Consider the following 13,619-nt stretch of genomic DNA (forward strand, 5'->3'; position numbering starts at 1 on the left):
GCATGTGAGTTCTTCACAGATTTCGAAAGAAGAAAGCTTCACGCATGCGTGTTCAAAATTTCTGACGTATTAGAGCTAAAATAAAAACAGAAGAGCGATTTGAAAACCACCTATTTTTTAGTCACTAAATTTCGATTGCAGTCGAAAATGGGAATTCTCGGTTTGAGGTCAATTTCGACTATAGTCGAAGACGGTATCTAGAGGGTTAATAATGGCCTAGTTCAGACTAGGTGGATAAACCCGGCTCAACTCACCGGGTTTATCCACGTGCCAGTCTGAACTAGGTGGCTTATTTCAAGCTGGGCTGTGTTCATATAGTAACTAGGCCTGGCATGCCACCGTGTTTAACTTTTGTAAGCCGGGCTTTAATCGCTGCGGGGGGTCTTGCATTGACTTCCGGTAAAAAAATGACCAATCAGCATTCTTAATTACGTACGCCGTGAGCGTAAATACCTTATTTTTCAAATTAGCATCCCTCAACCGATCATCGAGGAACCGCCACTTGTATGTAAGACTGCACCACTGACTGAGTGCCACTGATACAAAGGTGTACTGTCACCAAATTTACAAACATATCCTTATTTCAGTCTTATCTATTGACTACAAACATATCTTTATTTTAGTCTTGTCTAATGACGTTGACCCAGCTCATAACAAAAGCCAGTGAGCTGATCAATAGGGGCCATCGACTATACTTTTAGTTATTTGTGGGTCTCCCTTGTATCAAGCATAGGCTTCTTTTGGTTTTACCACTCCATATTATGTAACAGCAACATGTTTGAGTGAAATGAAGGTTGAGTTTAATGTTGTTTACTCTGCTTCTTTTAAGTCTTTCCAGTCTTTCCAGTCTATTTGGAACAACAATAAAATTGAGTTTGTATTCCTTTGCACATGTCCATTAACAAAGTGGTGTTTCTATTGTTTTCACAGCAAGGGGTATCCAGACATTACAGTGGACAGGTACAGGACTGGACAATACAAACAATTATCAATAATAAAGTATCAATACAAAATACACATCAAAATGGCTGATGACTGGGACAGAGTAAGTTTGAATATAAGCCTATAGAATAAAACTTCACTTGATGACCTGATATCCCAGTTGTTTAACCCATCAGGATAGGGATTGGCTACTCTGTTTTAACTAAATTCCTGTTTTGTAATTCAGGTGCTATACAACAGAGGCCTTATCTGTGGTAAATGTGTTTGGGAAATAAGTTTGAAACAGTTGATTTTCTGTTGATGCTAATTAATTGTTGATGAATAGATTGTTTATCAAATTTTGCATTTTGCTATTAAATCCTGTCTAACAAACTATAAGAAAATAATTGTAGGTAATTTGAGTTGTTGATGTGTTCGCTACCAATTGTTTTCTAAGCATTTTTTTTTTCATAATTGACCTGTATAGCCTTCAAGCTCAATGAATGGAGGCCCAGTGTCATTTGGAAGAGGAAGAGGTCAGTTACAAAATAAACTTTGATTTCCCAAGTTTATATTCAGTTTTCCCCCTTTGTACATTTAATTAACTACCTATACTAAAGTCTAATTAAGACAATTTGTATTTAAACCAGTTTTGGTATTGAAAGCGCATGTTAATGTACTGTATTGTTTGTTATAGCTTAGAAATTATGGTAAAGGATAGAAACCGATTCCTGTTGCACAGAAATTGTTTGATCTTCTTGATAACAATGATAAATAGACAACAGTTTATTGACCTTTAGACAGTTTCTTCTGTTACTAAATCCCAAGAAGGTTATCAACTTGTGTGGTTTAGTTCATTGTTAGAACAAGTTATTTATAAATTCAGAATTAAAAACGTTCATTTTATGAACATCGATTTTACGAATAGGCGATTTTATGAATAGCGATTTTACGAATGGTCTTTTTCACTGATGACCTCATCATTGATCGATTATTACCGTAAAAAAAGTCAGATTAGACACGTTTTACAAAGTGATAATGTATATTTTTCTTAATAAAATCAAGTTTGTTGTATTTATTTATTTCTGGTGTAATAATCACAATATTAATGTAATATGATAAATTCAGCTAGGCTCTAGTGCGGTAGACCACGCTGCTGCACTGTTGGTTTATTCTAGGCCTGGCCGCCGTCGGCCTATCGGCGCTTAGTGGCAGGGATAGCTAGGCCTAGGTATTGGAAACTGACACCCGATCTACTTTACAAATTTTTCAATTTACAAACATCCCTTGGTACGCAAAATAGACGTCTTACTGTATCATAGTTCCTTGTATAAGGTCACTCTGGTAGGTATAAGCCTTCTCTCATTTTAAGAAATTTTAATGAGAAATGCTTCACTTGTTATATAGGCCCATCCTCTGTTTCCACGTTTAACAGTGTTTAATAATACTGTAAAACACACCGTTATTAGGGCCCACTATTATTTTTATGATTGTAAATGATTTGTTTTCAATTGTAGGCCGTGGATCTATAGTAAAGGCTTTTTCATCCAATGCACCAGCAACAGTAAGTTTGATTTGTGATCCATTTTAAGCAGTTTGTAGATGACAATGATAAGCTATATACTAAGCAAAATAAAAAAATGGAGGAGGCTCTAGTTTGACAATTGACTAGCTTTCATTAGTAGGGAGTTTCAGATTTGAGTGAATGTGGACATCGTATTACACCTGGCATGCCTACTACATACAGTGGTACTCAGAGGTAGCCTAGGCCTGGCCTAGCCAATTCCCTACTACATTACACTAAGTTTTGGTAATTCTGTACCTAATCAGATGTACGGTATTATCCTAATTTGAGTAAAGACTAAACGTTGCTGATGATTTAGAAGAAATATGTTGTAGCGCCATTCTTTTATGGTGTTTTACCATTATTAGCATTTTTTAGTTCCTATTTATGTCTATTGAAATATACAAAATAATATTTACAGTACACTAACATGAATCTATAAAATATTGGACAAGGTCTTGTCACTCCACAAAACCAATTCCCTACTACATTACACTATCCCAAATTCATATGATGCACTATAAACTGAAAATATGAATTGATATATCTGACATTTTAATTTACACTAAATTGTGAATACTAAAAGAAATTAGAATAAAACTAAAAAAACTAAAATATTGGCCAATTGGCATTCCTTGCGATCATGATTTTTTAAATAAAACTAAAAAAAAACTTAAATATTTGCCAGTTGGATAACTGGTGATCCTTGTGATCATGGTTTTCTGTTGGGCAGAAAAGTTTGTATGACTTCTCAACTGAGACAAGGTTCACGTTCTAGAGAGAATGCAAATCAGTAGTAAATGCGTTCTCGATTCAGGCAGTGAATGATCGAGAATATGTGACGCATGTGCAAAGATCCAAAATGGCGACGTATCGTCGCAGTCCACATAGTCGACATGCATATTTGAAACTCCCTAATGATAATAAGTACAGTACTTATATTCGTACTGTACTAATGATAATAAGTGCAGTATGGATATAAGAAAAATATATATTAGGATTATTGATTATTTTTACTAGTGTCTTATTAATTCTAACCTTGATTTTACATTTTATTAGACATAGGTTTCATTATGATATGTTGTTGTGGATTGTATTGACAAACTTAAAATGTACAGTTGAACTTGCCTAAGTCAAATCCAAAATGGCATTGAAAATTATATAAAATTTGACTTACAGATCATCAATTAATGGAAAACACAACAATTTGCCTTGTAAAATAAGATCGACTTAGAAATTATTCAGGTTAGGCAAAGTCGACTTAGGAGAGTTTTACTGTATTCTTTTTAAATTTGAAATAGTGATTTCATATTCATTACAAACCAAGATTTTGATCCATAAACAAACATAATTATAGGTCTGTTTGATTCTAATATATAACATATATTTTCAGACAGAAAAGACAATCTTTAGACAAGTGTTACTATTTGTTTGAAATCGTATTTTTCTTTTCAAATCCAGAATGGCTTTGATTCACCACCGAGAAACGGGTTTGGAAACAAGGCTAAAGGTCGTGGGGGTGGATTTGACGACAGTGGCTGGAATGAAGATGATACAAGTGGTGGGGGATTTGGATCAAGTGGTCGAGGATTCGGATCAAGTGGTGGAGGATTCGGATCTAGCAGTGGAGGAGGGTTTGGTTCAAGCAATGGTGGCGGAGGATTTGGCTCAAAAAGTGGCGGAGGTGGATTTGGTTCAAGCAATGATGGAGGCTTTGGTAGTGGTGGTTTTGGCTCAAATAAAGGTAAATAGTTCTAAGTTTTGGTAATTCTGTACATAATCAGATGTACGGTATTATACTAATTTGAGTAAAGTACTAAACGTTGCTGATGATTTAGAAGAATAGTTTTTGCCCATGGCGACATGGCGATTGGTTAGCGTGGGCCCAGTAAGCATGGCCGGCCGAGATTGTTCAGTGTGTGGTTTGAACTCCAGACCACTGAGCCAAACTGCCTTTGCAGTGAATTTTGTTTTGTGTCCTTATGCAAGGCAATTTATGCTCCACCCATGATAATGTGGCATTGAATCGTCTGTGACAGCATTAAATTGCAAGTATGACTAGGAATAGTCCACAGGGAGTGGAAAAGGTGGGATGATTATGGATTCAATGACTAGGGGTAGTAATGACAACAAATCCCTATATTGTTATTACTGTTAATGATTTTATTTTCAGGAAGTCGTGTTGGAGGTAGATCTTGTTACAAGTGTGGAGAGGACGGCCACATATCAAGAGATTGCCCCAGTGCCGGAGGAGGTGGTGGGGGCGGTGGCAGAGGCTGCCATAAATGTGGTGAAGAAGGGCATTTTGCTCGAGAGTGTCCCAGTGGAGGCGGCGGAGGTGGTGGCAGAGCTTGCCACAAATGTGGGGAAGAGGGACATTTTGCCCGAGAGTGCCCCAGTGGAGGAGGAGGGGGTGGAGGTGGCGGTAGAGCCTGCCACAAATGTGGGGAAGAAGGGCATTTTGCCCGAGAGTGCCCCAGTGGTGGAGGAGGTGGTGGTGGTCGTGGCTGTTTTAAATGTGGTAAAGATGGACACCAAGCTAGAGACTGCACTGAAGAAGGTTCTAGTGGTGGGAGATCAGGTACATATTTAGTTGACTTATTTTGTAGTGAATGTACGTCTATTTTAAACAATCATTTATTCCTCTAATCTAAACTTTTTAATGTTTATTGCAGGTGGATTTCGAGGTGGCTTTGGTAATTCTTCTGGTGGTGACGGAAAGAGTGAGTATATCTAAAGATAGTACAAACCACATTAAAGAAACCAGATGGAACCATTTAAATATATCTAAAGATGTTGATGAATTCTAAACCTTTTTGGTCAACAAACAAATGTGGACACATTGAAGTCAAGTGTATAACCCTTTTTTGTACTGCAACCTTACAGGTGATACTGCCTGCAGAAAGTGTGGGGAAGAAGGACATTTTGCAAGAGAGTGCCCCAATCAATCTGCAGGGGGTGAAGGTATGTACTACAACTTTATGTAATCATAAAGCAGTGGAATTGTAGATGCTGTTGTTAAAGCCAGACATGAACCGTTTAGACTCTCCTCTGTCGACGTGATTCGTCAGCGGACGACCTTGATTTAACAGAGAGAATTTGCAGAGAGCGAAGAGGGGTTTGTGAGCTGTACAACACAGTGTGTGCCCAGCTTAAGACATTTAATGCGGATTGTGTGTTCTACATGAACACAAGGTGCATTATATATGTATTCTTATTGAGAGGAGCTACATCTTGATCGGTACATAAGTTTTGAAAATTGATATATTAACAAATTTATCAACAATGTTTTTTTTTTTTTTTTTTAGATCGACCAGCAGCTTCAACATATGTGCCCCCACCACCACCAGAGGGAGAGCAAGAGATTTTTGAGACAATGCAGAAAGGCATAAATTTTAACAAGTATGATGACATACCTGTTGAAATTTCTGGTATGTAATGTCACTTGTATCATTTTCTTGGGCTATCTCAGGGGTCATCAGATTTTTTGGCAAAAAAAAAAGAAAAGAAAGGCATCAATTTTAACAAGTATGATGACATACCTGTTGAAATTTCTAGCTGTAATGTTACTTGTATCATTTTCTTGGGCTATCTCAGGGGTCATTAAATTTTTTGGCAAAAAAAAAAAAGCAACATATTAGGGCAAGTAGAAAGACAATAAATGTTTCACAGTGTGAACAAAAAATAGAATGGTGTCATTCAATGCTACAAATAAGGAAGTATGTAGGTACTGCAAGGAGGGCATTTCCTACCCTCCCTACCACCCCATAGACAGGCCTGCGTTTGTCATCCCACTGTAGGCTCCCTAAACAAATTTGTATTTAATCCGATGTTTTAATGTCGAAATATTGAATCCCAACACGATGGCGTGCATTTCGATACTTGGAGTATGTATTATAATATCTTATCTGAGATTAATCAGTGGACCTTTCGGATTTTAGCTTGAGGATTTTACTTAAACAAAACTCTCATGAATACTTATTTAATATGTATATTGATCATTCAGTTAAACAATAAATCATGACTTCTAAAGCTAAAAAACAATGATTAAAAGAGAAGCAGAATTTGTCGTGGACATGTGTGAGGCTTGATATAAACACTAGATTTTAAGAGGCCTGTTGGCAGGGCACACTTCACTCTTGAGGTTTACATAATAGAGTATGGTGTGTTGTATGCAAATGACAGCTTCAATTCGAGCAGGACTTTTAAAATTTATTTGTAGGATTTTTCACTCGACATTAGGACGAGTAAGGATGGAATGTCGCTCGCCAATTCTTAATTTTACTCGCATTGGCCAGCGGGCGAGTGTTATTTTTGCACCCTGCTCCTGGCCATTCTTCGTAGACAATATTATGTTACACTTGGTTGGTTAAGCCAGGCACTTACTGCATCGTACGACTATCAGCCGACGATTCCAACCCCGCTTACTGTGGGTGCTCAACGACATGACATCGCCTGCTGATTGTTAGTGGCAGTCACAATGTATCGTCGTAAAAAAACTATCCGTTACACGCGTGTTGTGGCGTTGCGTTCTCCCTAGAATCGCGACCAGTGAGCGCCCGGTTTTAACAACTTTGGTTGGTAATTTGACCAAGGAGGATGTTGCACAATCTGTTCCCACCATATTTTTGTGTCAGACTCACCAGGAATATTTCTTACAACAGGTAATGACAAGATTCGACATTGTGACTCGTTTGATGAATGTAATCTGAATGAAACTGTAAGGAATAATGTAATGAAAGCAAAATACGAGAAACCTACACCAGTACAAAAGCATGGTATACCAATCATCGCGGCAGGGCGTGATTTAATGGCGTGTGCTCAAACAGGATCAGGCAAAACGGTTAGTTATTTCAAATTTCTTTTATTTATTTGTCTTTATTTGGCCTGCAGTTCACCCTCCAATTTGGGACCTGAAAATTTGTGGTTGGGTCTCTATTTAGAGGTTTTGGCTTTATGTCAAAAGATTAACCATCGTTTAAAAAAAAAAAAGACGAAAAGTCGAATTATAAGGGTCTCGGTACGTTGTATGTTGTTTGCACACTGTATGTTGTTGGTAGTAAAGAGTTGAACTTCTGTGTATTGTATTGTGTTCAGTTTGTTGGTTCAGTTGCTGTATTCATTTATTGTTTAGTTAAGAATTTTCAGCTATTTGTCCCAGCAGCCTTATGTTTCAGGTGGGACGAAGAGGACTAAGAATTGCTACACATTTACTGAATTGTTAAATATATTGATAACACTTTTGCTTTAAAAAATATAGGCAGCGTTTTTGCTGCCTATCATTTCAGGAATATTACGGGATGGCGTACAATCCGGTTCCTTGAGCTTTGTACAGACACCACAATGCATAATTGTATCGCCAACTCGTGAACTTGCAATCCAAATATTCAACGAAGCAAGAAAATTTTCGCACAATACTATATTACGACCGGTGGTGATTTACGGAGGCACCAGTGTGCAATATCAAACTAACGACGTAGGGAAAGGATGTCACATATTGGTTGGTACACCCGGCCGTCTTCAGGATTTTATTGACAGGCAGAAGGTAAACAAAATTCTTCAAATACCCCAAAAAATTATTTTTAAAATTGTTTTACAATATGAATAATTACAAATGTTGGTAGCTCTGTACCAACATACACCCGACTATTTACCAAAAAAAAAAAAAAAAAATGCATAGGCAAATTAATAATGGCATCGTAAAAATATTTACAAAGTATTTCCATAAAATGGTGCCATTTGATGTCCCACTGAAGCCATATTCTTAAAAATGAGCTTAAGAGCACTACTAAGCACTACAGACTTGGAGGGAGATTTAATTTAATGATAAAATATAAAAACAGTCCAGCTGCTTCCAAATAGTAAATATACCCAGTGCTTTATACTAGGATAAAAACTAGCGTCTGAAGTCAAATTAGGTGGTAAGCCAATGCTAGAGCATAGGATTATATTCTGTAAATGATAAGAAAAACATTTTAAGAGATATTTTTTGGACTGTTTATTTTGTAATGTATAAATTGTATACAATTTATGCCCCTGTAATTATGTTAGGTGAAGCTTTGAATGCTGTCGAATGTAAATAAACTCTTCTGCCATTTTGCCAGTGAAGTTAAATTGAATTTTCATCTTGTACCTTATAGATCAGTGTGGAAAAGTGTAATTACCTGGTGTTGGATGAAGCCGACAGAATGTTGGACATGGGTTTCGGACCAGCAATGGAACGATTAGTTAACAATCCAAATATGCCAAAGAAAGGGGATCGACAGACATTAATGTTCAGCGCAACGTTTCCCGATGAGGTTCAAAAGCGCGCGTCAGAATACCTGAACAATTACTTGTTTCTGACCATCGGCCGTATAGGAGGCGCAACACCTGACGTGGAACAGAAAGTTATAGAAGTTGATCAGTTTCAAAAGAAAGATAAACTCATAGAAATACTACATGATTCCCCGGGTAAGATAAAAGCAATTTATATTTTGAATGTGAAAATAGACGAGGATCATTTGTTTTTTTAAACTAAACTTTAATCAGGGTGGAACCTACTGTTCATTGGGGTCCTTGAACAAAGCATTGGTACTGTTACTGTTATGGGCATTTATCATGCGCCTCTTCCTTTAGGTTATAAAGCGCACTTCTTTTTCCTGGTCATTGTGTCCACCTGCTTTAAGTGATGCTGCTGGTAATCAGTGCAGGAGCAGGCAACCCCCACAAGGCTATTGTTACACCAGTCTTATTCTGATTTGGATATTGTTTTTATGCAATACATTTATACAATATCCAATTAGGACAAGTTTAGGAATGATGTAGCAATACAATGCTCTACATCACAGATGGGCAAAGTGCGGTCTGACAGTAATTTTTTTTTGCGCCCCTCGCAAACGAATTAAAAACCCTATGTATGCAGCCCGCCAAACATCTGGCTAGAAAAACTTGTTTTTTACGGCCGGACACCGATTATCTGTAAAATATAATATTAAGACTGTGCAGAAACCCTTCGAAGTTTGGGTGCAGTCCTCAGTTTAAAATCTAGAATTTACTCCTCCCACTCAATTTTATGCCCACCCCTGCTCTACATAAGCCATGTTCATTTCGATTCTTTGGGAGTAGAATTGCTATTGGCTGTGAGAAAAAAAAATCCTGTTTCCATGACAGGAATTAAACCCATGACCCTGGGATTCGAAGGTCAAGTGTCTTAACTACCAAGCTATTTAACACTGCCTGACCTTCAATTGTGAGCTTTTAAACTTAATGAGTTAATTAACGACTAAATATAATGTTGAATTTTTTATGAGGATGACAGTCATCAAGTAGAATAGAGTTATTTGAACTACTAAAGGAGTATACATAAATATCCCCAGTTAATTAAAAATGCTTGTAGTAATGTTTGTAGGGCTGAATTTAATATGGAGATAATGGTCATGTGCGTAACCTCTAAAATCATGTTTAATTTTCAGAGGACGACAGGACACTGGTTTTTGTAGAAACAAAACGCTCTGCAGATTTTCTGGCTTCTCTACTGAGCCAGAGTGGCTTTCCAACTACAAGCATTCATGGGTAAGAACATGGTTGAAAAATAATACTGAAGCTGTATTTGGAAAATTCATGCGTGATACATTCTCCCTACCCCTCAGTACTGTCATTAGCCAAATAGCCATATCCTAATAAACTTTAATTTTGGTAAATATTTTCGCTTAAAATTAGCACAAAAGCTAATGGAATTAAAGTTGTCATTGCTTATACTCTATTGTTTTTGATAATCAAATTTCTATTTGTGTTTGTTAATCTTTCTATCTTCACATTACTTTTAATGACCTACTTTTAAAATGTCAATATTTCCTAATTCAATTTGATTCAGCGCCCAAGGTCATATTATAATGAATGTTGTATTCTAATATTTTACCAGTGATCGCATGCAAAAAGAAAGAGAGGAAGCACTGAGGGACTTCAAGACGGGCAGAGCTCCAGTAATGGTTGCAACGTCCGTCGCAGCACGTGGTCTTGATATACCGAAAGTCAAGCATGTTATTAACTATGACCTCCCTGAAGATATTTCCGAATACGTGCACAGGATCGGTCGAACTGGCCGAGTTGGAAACCTAGGAAAGGCGACTAGCTTTTTTGATTCCTCAAAGAACGGAAATGTTGCAAGAGCGCTTATAAAGACATTGGCTGATGTAAGTTTCATTTCCTGTTTTCACTTTTGTTTCATGTGGAACAAATTGAAATCAATTCAATTTCAGATCACAATATAAGAGCTTGAACCATACAGTTGATTATATAGAGTTAATATCCATTTTGTAATGTTGTGGATATTCATTTTAGTGTTTTTGAAGACTTGAAAGTCATGGAAAATTGGCTATGGAAAAATTATGAAAATGTTGTGCAAAAATAGGATAAATTACTTACAATTCTGTTTTATTGTTTTGTGTATTATTACATTTTTATTTTTTTGTGATAAAAGATTTTTTTGAAAATTCAAATTGATGGGTTTTGAAATTTAATTGATAAGTTATGAAAATATTGTGCAAGAACGCCCCTACTACAATAATGAGCACACAACACCAATTGTTGAATAATACATGCAAGCATTTGTGCTTTTGGCAAGTAGAACTCGGATCACTGACTTGTATGTGGTTTTATTATTTTTGCAGGCTCAGCAAGAAGTGCCAGATTTCTTGGAAGGAGTTGCAGATTCCGCTGTCGGCACATACCATGGTAGTTCAGGTGGAACCTTTGGTGGCAGAGACACGAGGAAGGTAGGGTCAAGGGGTCATCAAATCTATGCAATTTATATGTTAAACAGTTGAAAATTAAAATATAATTTACCTCCTGTGAGAATAATAATCATTAGGCAATTTTGAACCCCCAGTCATTTGTGTTGACTTCCATTAAATGTATCCTACTTTGTTGTCATTACTAAAAAAATGCATTGCTAGATTCAATGGGGCCCAGCCAATCTGAGAGTGCCATTTCCGGCCATCTAGAGGTGCCATAATCATAAATTTTCTTATCTAAGATCCACCCATGGTGGGGCTGATGTGGTATTTGACCTGTGAATATCCTTCCCTGGGCCCCCTCTATTTTAAATTCCTGAATAATAATAATAATAATAATTTTGGCTTATATAGCGCATTATGCTAAAGCCTCAATGCGCTTAACAGTAAAAATAAAATTCGGTACTGAAATGAGCCTGTTGATTTGCCTGTTTTGACCCATCAAATGCCAAGGGAAAGGTTTAAGGAAATATGACGAAATGTCTATTTTACGTACTTCAGTACCAAAATGTTTTTGTAAATTAAAATTACTTGTTAAATAGAATAGAACGTATATTAGAAATCATTTTACAGTAATGTGTTTTTTTCCCTGAGCTGGAGTGATTGAGTTGCCAGCTTATTCAACATTGCCTACAAGAATTTTATCTGTGAATTCTTTGCCTCCTTTTACAGAGAAACAACTTCAGTGGTGGTGGCGGAGATGGTGGTAACTGGAATTCTGAGGATGCAGGTGGAGTTACATGTACACAAGCAGATGATGATGAAAGTTGGGACTGATGAAACTTTGACCGATGAAACTTATTTTTTCAGCATTTCAGAGCCATTCTTTAGTCGGAAAAGAATAATAAATAACAAACAATTGCCATTATGAAGAAAAAATGGCAGTACGATTTAGTTTATAGTTGTTGTTGCTTTAAATTCTGTATATTGCTATATACTACATGATATAATCGAGTGGAGAGAAGGGATGAGGTGTGTAATCAAGTTCAACACTAGTTCTGCACATACGTTGATCTGGATTGTCAGCATTAAAAAAAGTTGTTGGTGTACAAATAATGAATGTTTATGAGGCAATGGGAAGAATATTTTCATGAGTTGAACGATTGATTGACTGAGTTGATTGTTCATCTTTCGATGAGTAAAGACATTCTTTCCATTGCGTTCCTAAAAAACATTAATTGTTTTATAACACACCTAAAATAGATTCTTGTCATTTGATATTTTATGAAAAAAAAATCTTCCTTTTTTTCCGAATGGAAAATTCCTGCATCTTTTTAACCAATGAAAAGATTGTACAAGGTTGAAATCATCGTATTATAGGCACCATGCAATGAAGCGAAATGGATGGAACGATAATGCAGATGGAAGTAAAAATGCATGGTGGAACTAAATTTCCATGAAGCGTGATGACATGGTGTATATAAACATCACATGTTATGAAATCCCTCAATCAAATGACAAGGATCTATTAAGGTGTGTTATAATAGTTATTAATGGCAGAGTTAGGGAGAAAGTAAAGGAAATGTGAACAAGTATATTAACTTCGTCCACTTAATATGATATTGCTTATGTATAATATATTTCTATATTAAAATAAAAGTTGCCTTTCAAAGATCATGTTATTTGCTTGTCATAGCATTCACTGTCTGCACAACTATGTCTGCACGACAGTTTTATTAGCGAACTTATTGTTGCATGGTCATGTGACCACTGTGGGTGAGGCAATCACGTGAAAAGTCTGTAAAAGGTAACTTAACACAGTCAACAAAGTACCAGTATCCATGCTGGTGTATCTGTAATATTTAGAAATTTGCAATTAAAATAAAATAAACATCCTGGCATACAGGTTTATACCTATCAGATCCAACATTCAGTGTTTGATCAGATGTTCTATACTATAGTAATGTATGCTTATTTCAGACATGAAACAAATCATATAGTTCTATGTCTGTTTAAAGTCTGATAATATTCACCAAAGAAAAATCTGTTCAAACATTGTTGAGTCTGCAATCTGTATGCCTAAGAAAGTGTATAATACATGTACTATAAATGCTAAGACAAACATTATTTATTATTTATTTATTTTTTTTTACAAAGTAAAAAATTTCTGTTAATTTTGATTATTAGTTTTCAGTGTTTCTAGTTTTTGTTAGCAAATTGCATGGATTGTAATCTTCATATATCAATTTTATTTTATATTGAAATATTTGTGTAGGTAAATACCATTAGTGTTCAAAGGGATTAAAACCTACTATTGTTATTGCACTTTAAAATTAAATTAGACGTTTTGTTACTGATGATTTAAAACTTTAAAGCATGTTGAATTAAATTTGTTAATCAAAATTGTAGCATGATCTTTG

General features: G+C 36.1%; 1 protein-coding gene across 2 annotated transcripts in view; it reads left to right on the plus strand.

The window, feature by feature from the left end:
- The window catches only part of LOC117125063 (ATP-dependent RNA helicase DDX4-like), a 15,749-nt gene extending 2,147 nt beyond the window's left edge, over nt 1-13,602 (plus strand). For both annotated transcript variants that reach the window (XM_033271434.1, XM_033271433.1), the window contains exons 2-16: nt 931-1,045; nt 1,409-1,457; nt 2,439-2,485; nt 3,947-4,229; nt 4,659-5,066; nt 5,161-5,208; nt 5,372-5,449; nt 5,794-5,916; nt 7,150-7,328; nt 7,746-8,030; nt 8,626-8,938; nt 9,940-10,039; nt 10,389-10,659; nt 11,137-11,241; nt 11,932-13,602. In XM_033271434.1, coding sequence (XP_033127325.1) covers nt 1,025-1,045; nt 1,409-1,457; nt 2,439-2,485; nt 3,947-4,229; nt 4,659-5,066; nt 5,161-5,208; nt 5,372-5,449; nt 5,794-5,916; nt 7,150-7,328; nt 7,746-8,030; nt 8,626-8,938; nt 9,940-10,039; nt 10,389-10,659; nt 11,137-11,241; nt 11,932-12,036 — 2,415 coding nt within the window. In that variant the 5' untranslated portion in view covers nt 931-1,024 and the 3' untranslated portion in view covers nt 12,037-13,602. The remainder of the gene's footprint in view (nt 1-930; nt 1,046-1,408; nt 1,458-2,438; nt 2,486-3,946; nt 4,230-4,658; nt 5,067-5,160; nt 5,209-5,371; nt 5,450-5,793; nt 5,917-7,149; nt 7,329-7,745; nt 8,031-8,625; nt 8,939-9,939; nt 10,040-10,388; nt 10,660-11,136; nt 11,242-11,931) is intronic.
- Nucleotides 13,603-13,619: the final 17 nt, after the last annotated feature.

This window comes from Anneissia japonica, unplaced genomic scaffold, assembly GCF_011630105.1.
Source record: "Anneissia japonica isolate Jap-2015-1 unplaced genomic scaffold, ASM1163010v1 scaffold9_len2422644_cov172, whole genome shotgun sequence".
Lineage (NCBI taxonomy): Eukaryota > Metazoa > Echinodermata > Crinoidea > Comatulida > Comatulidae > Anneissia > Anneissia japonica.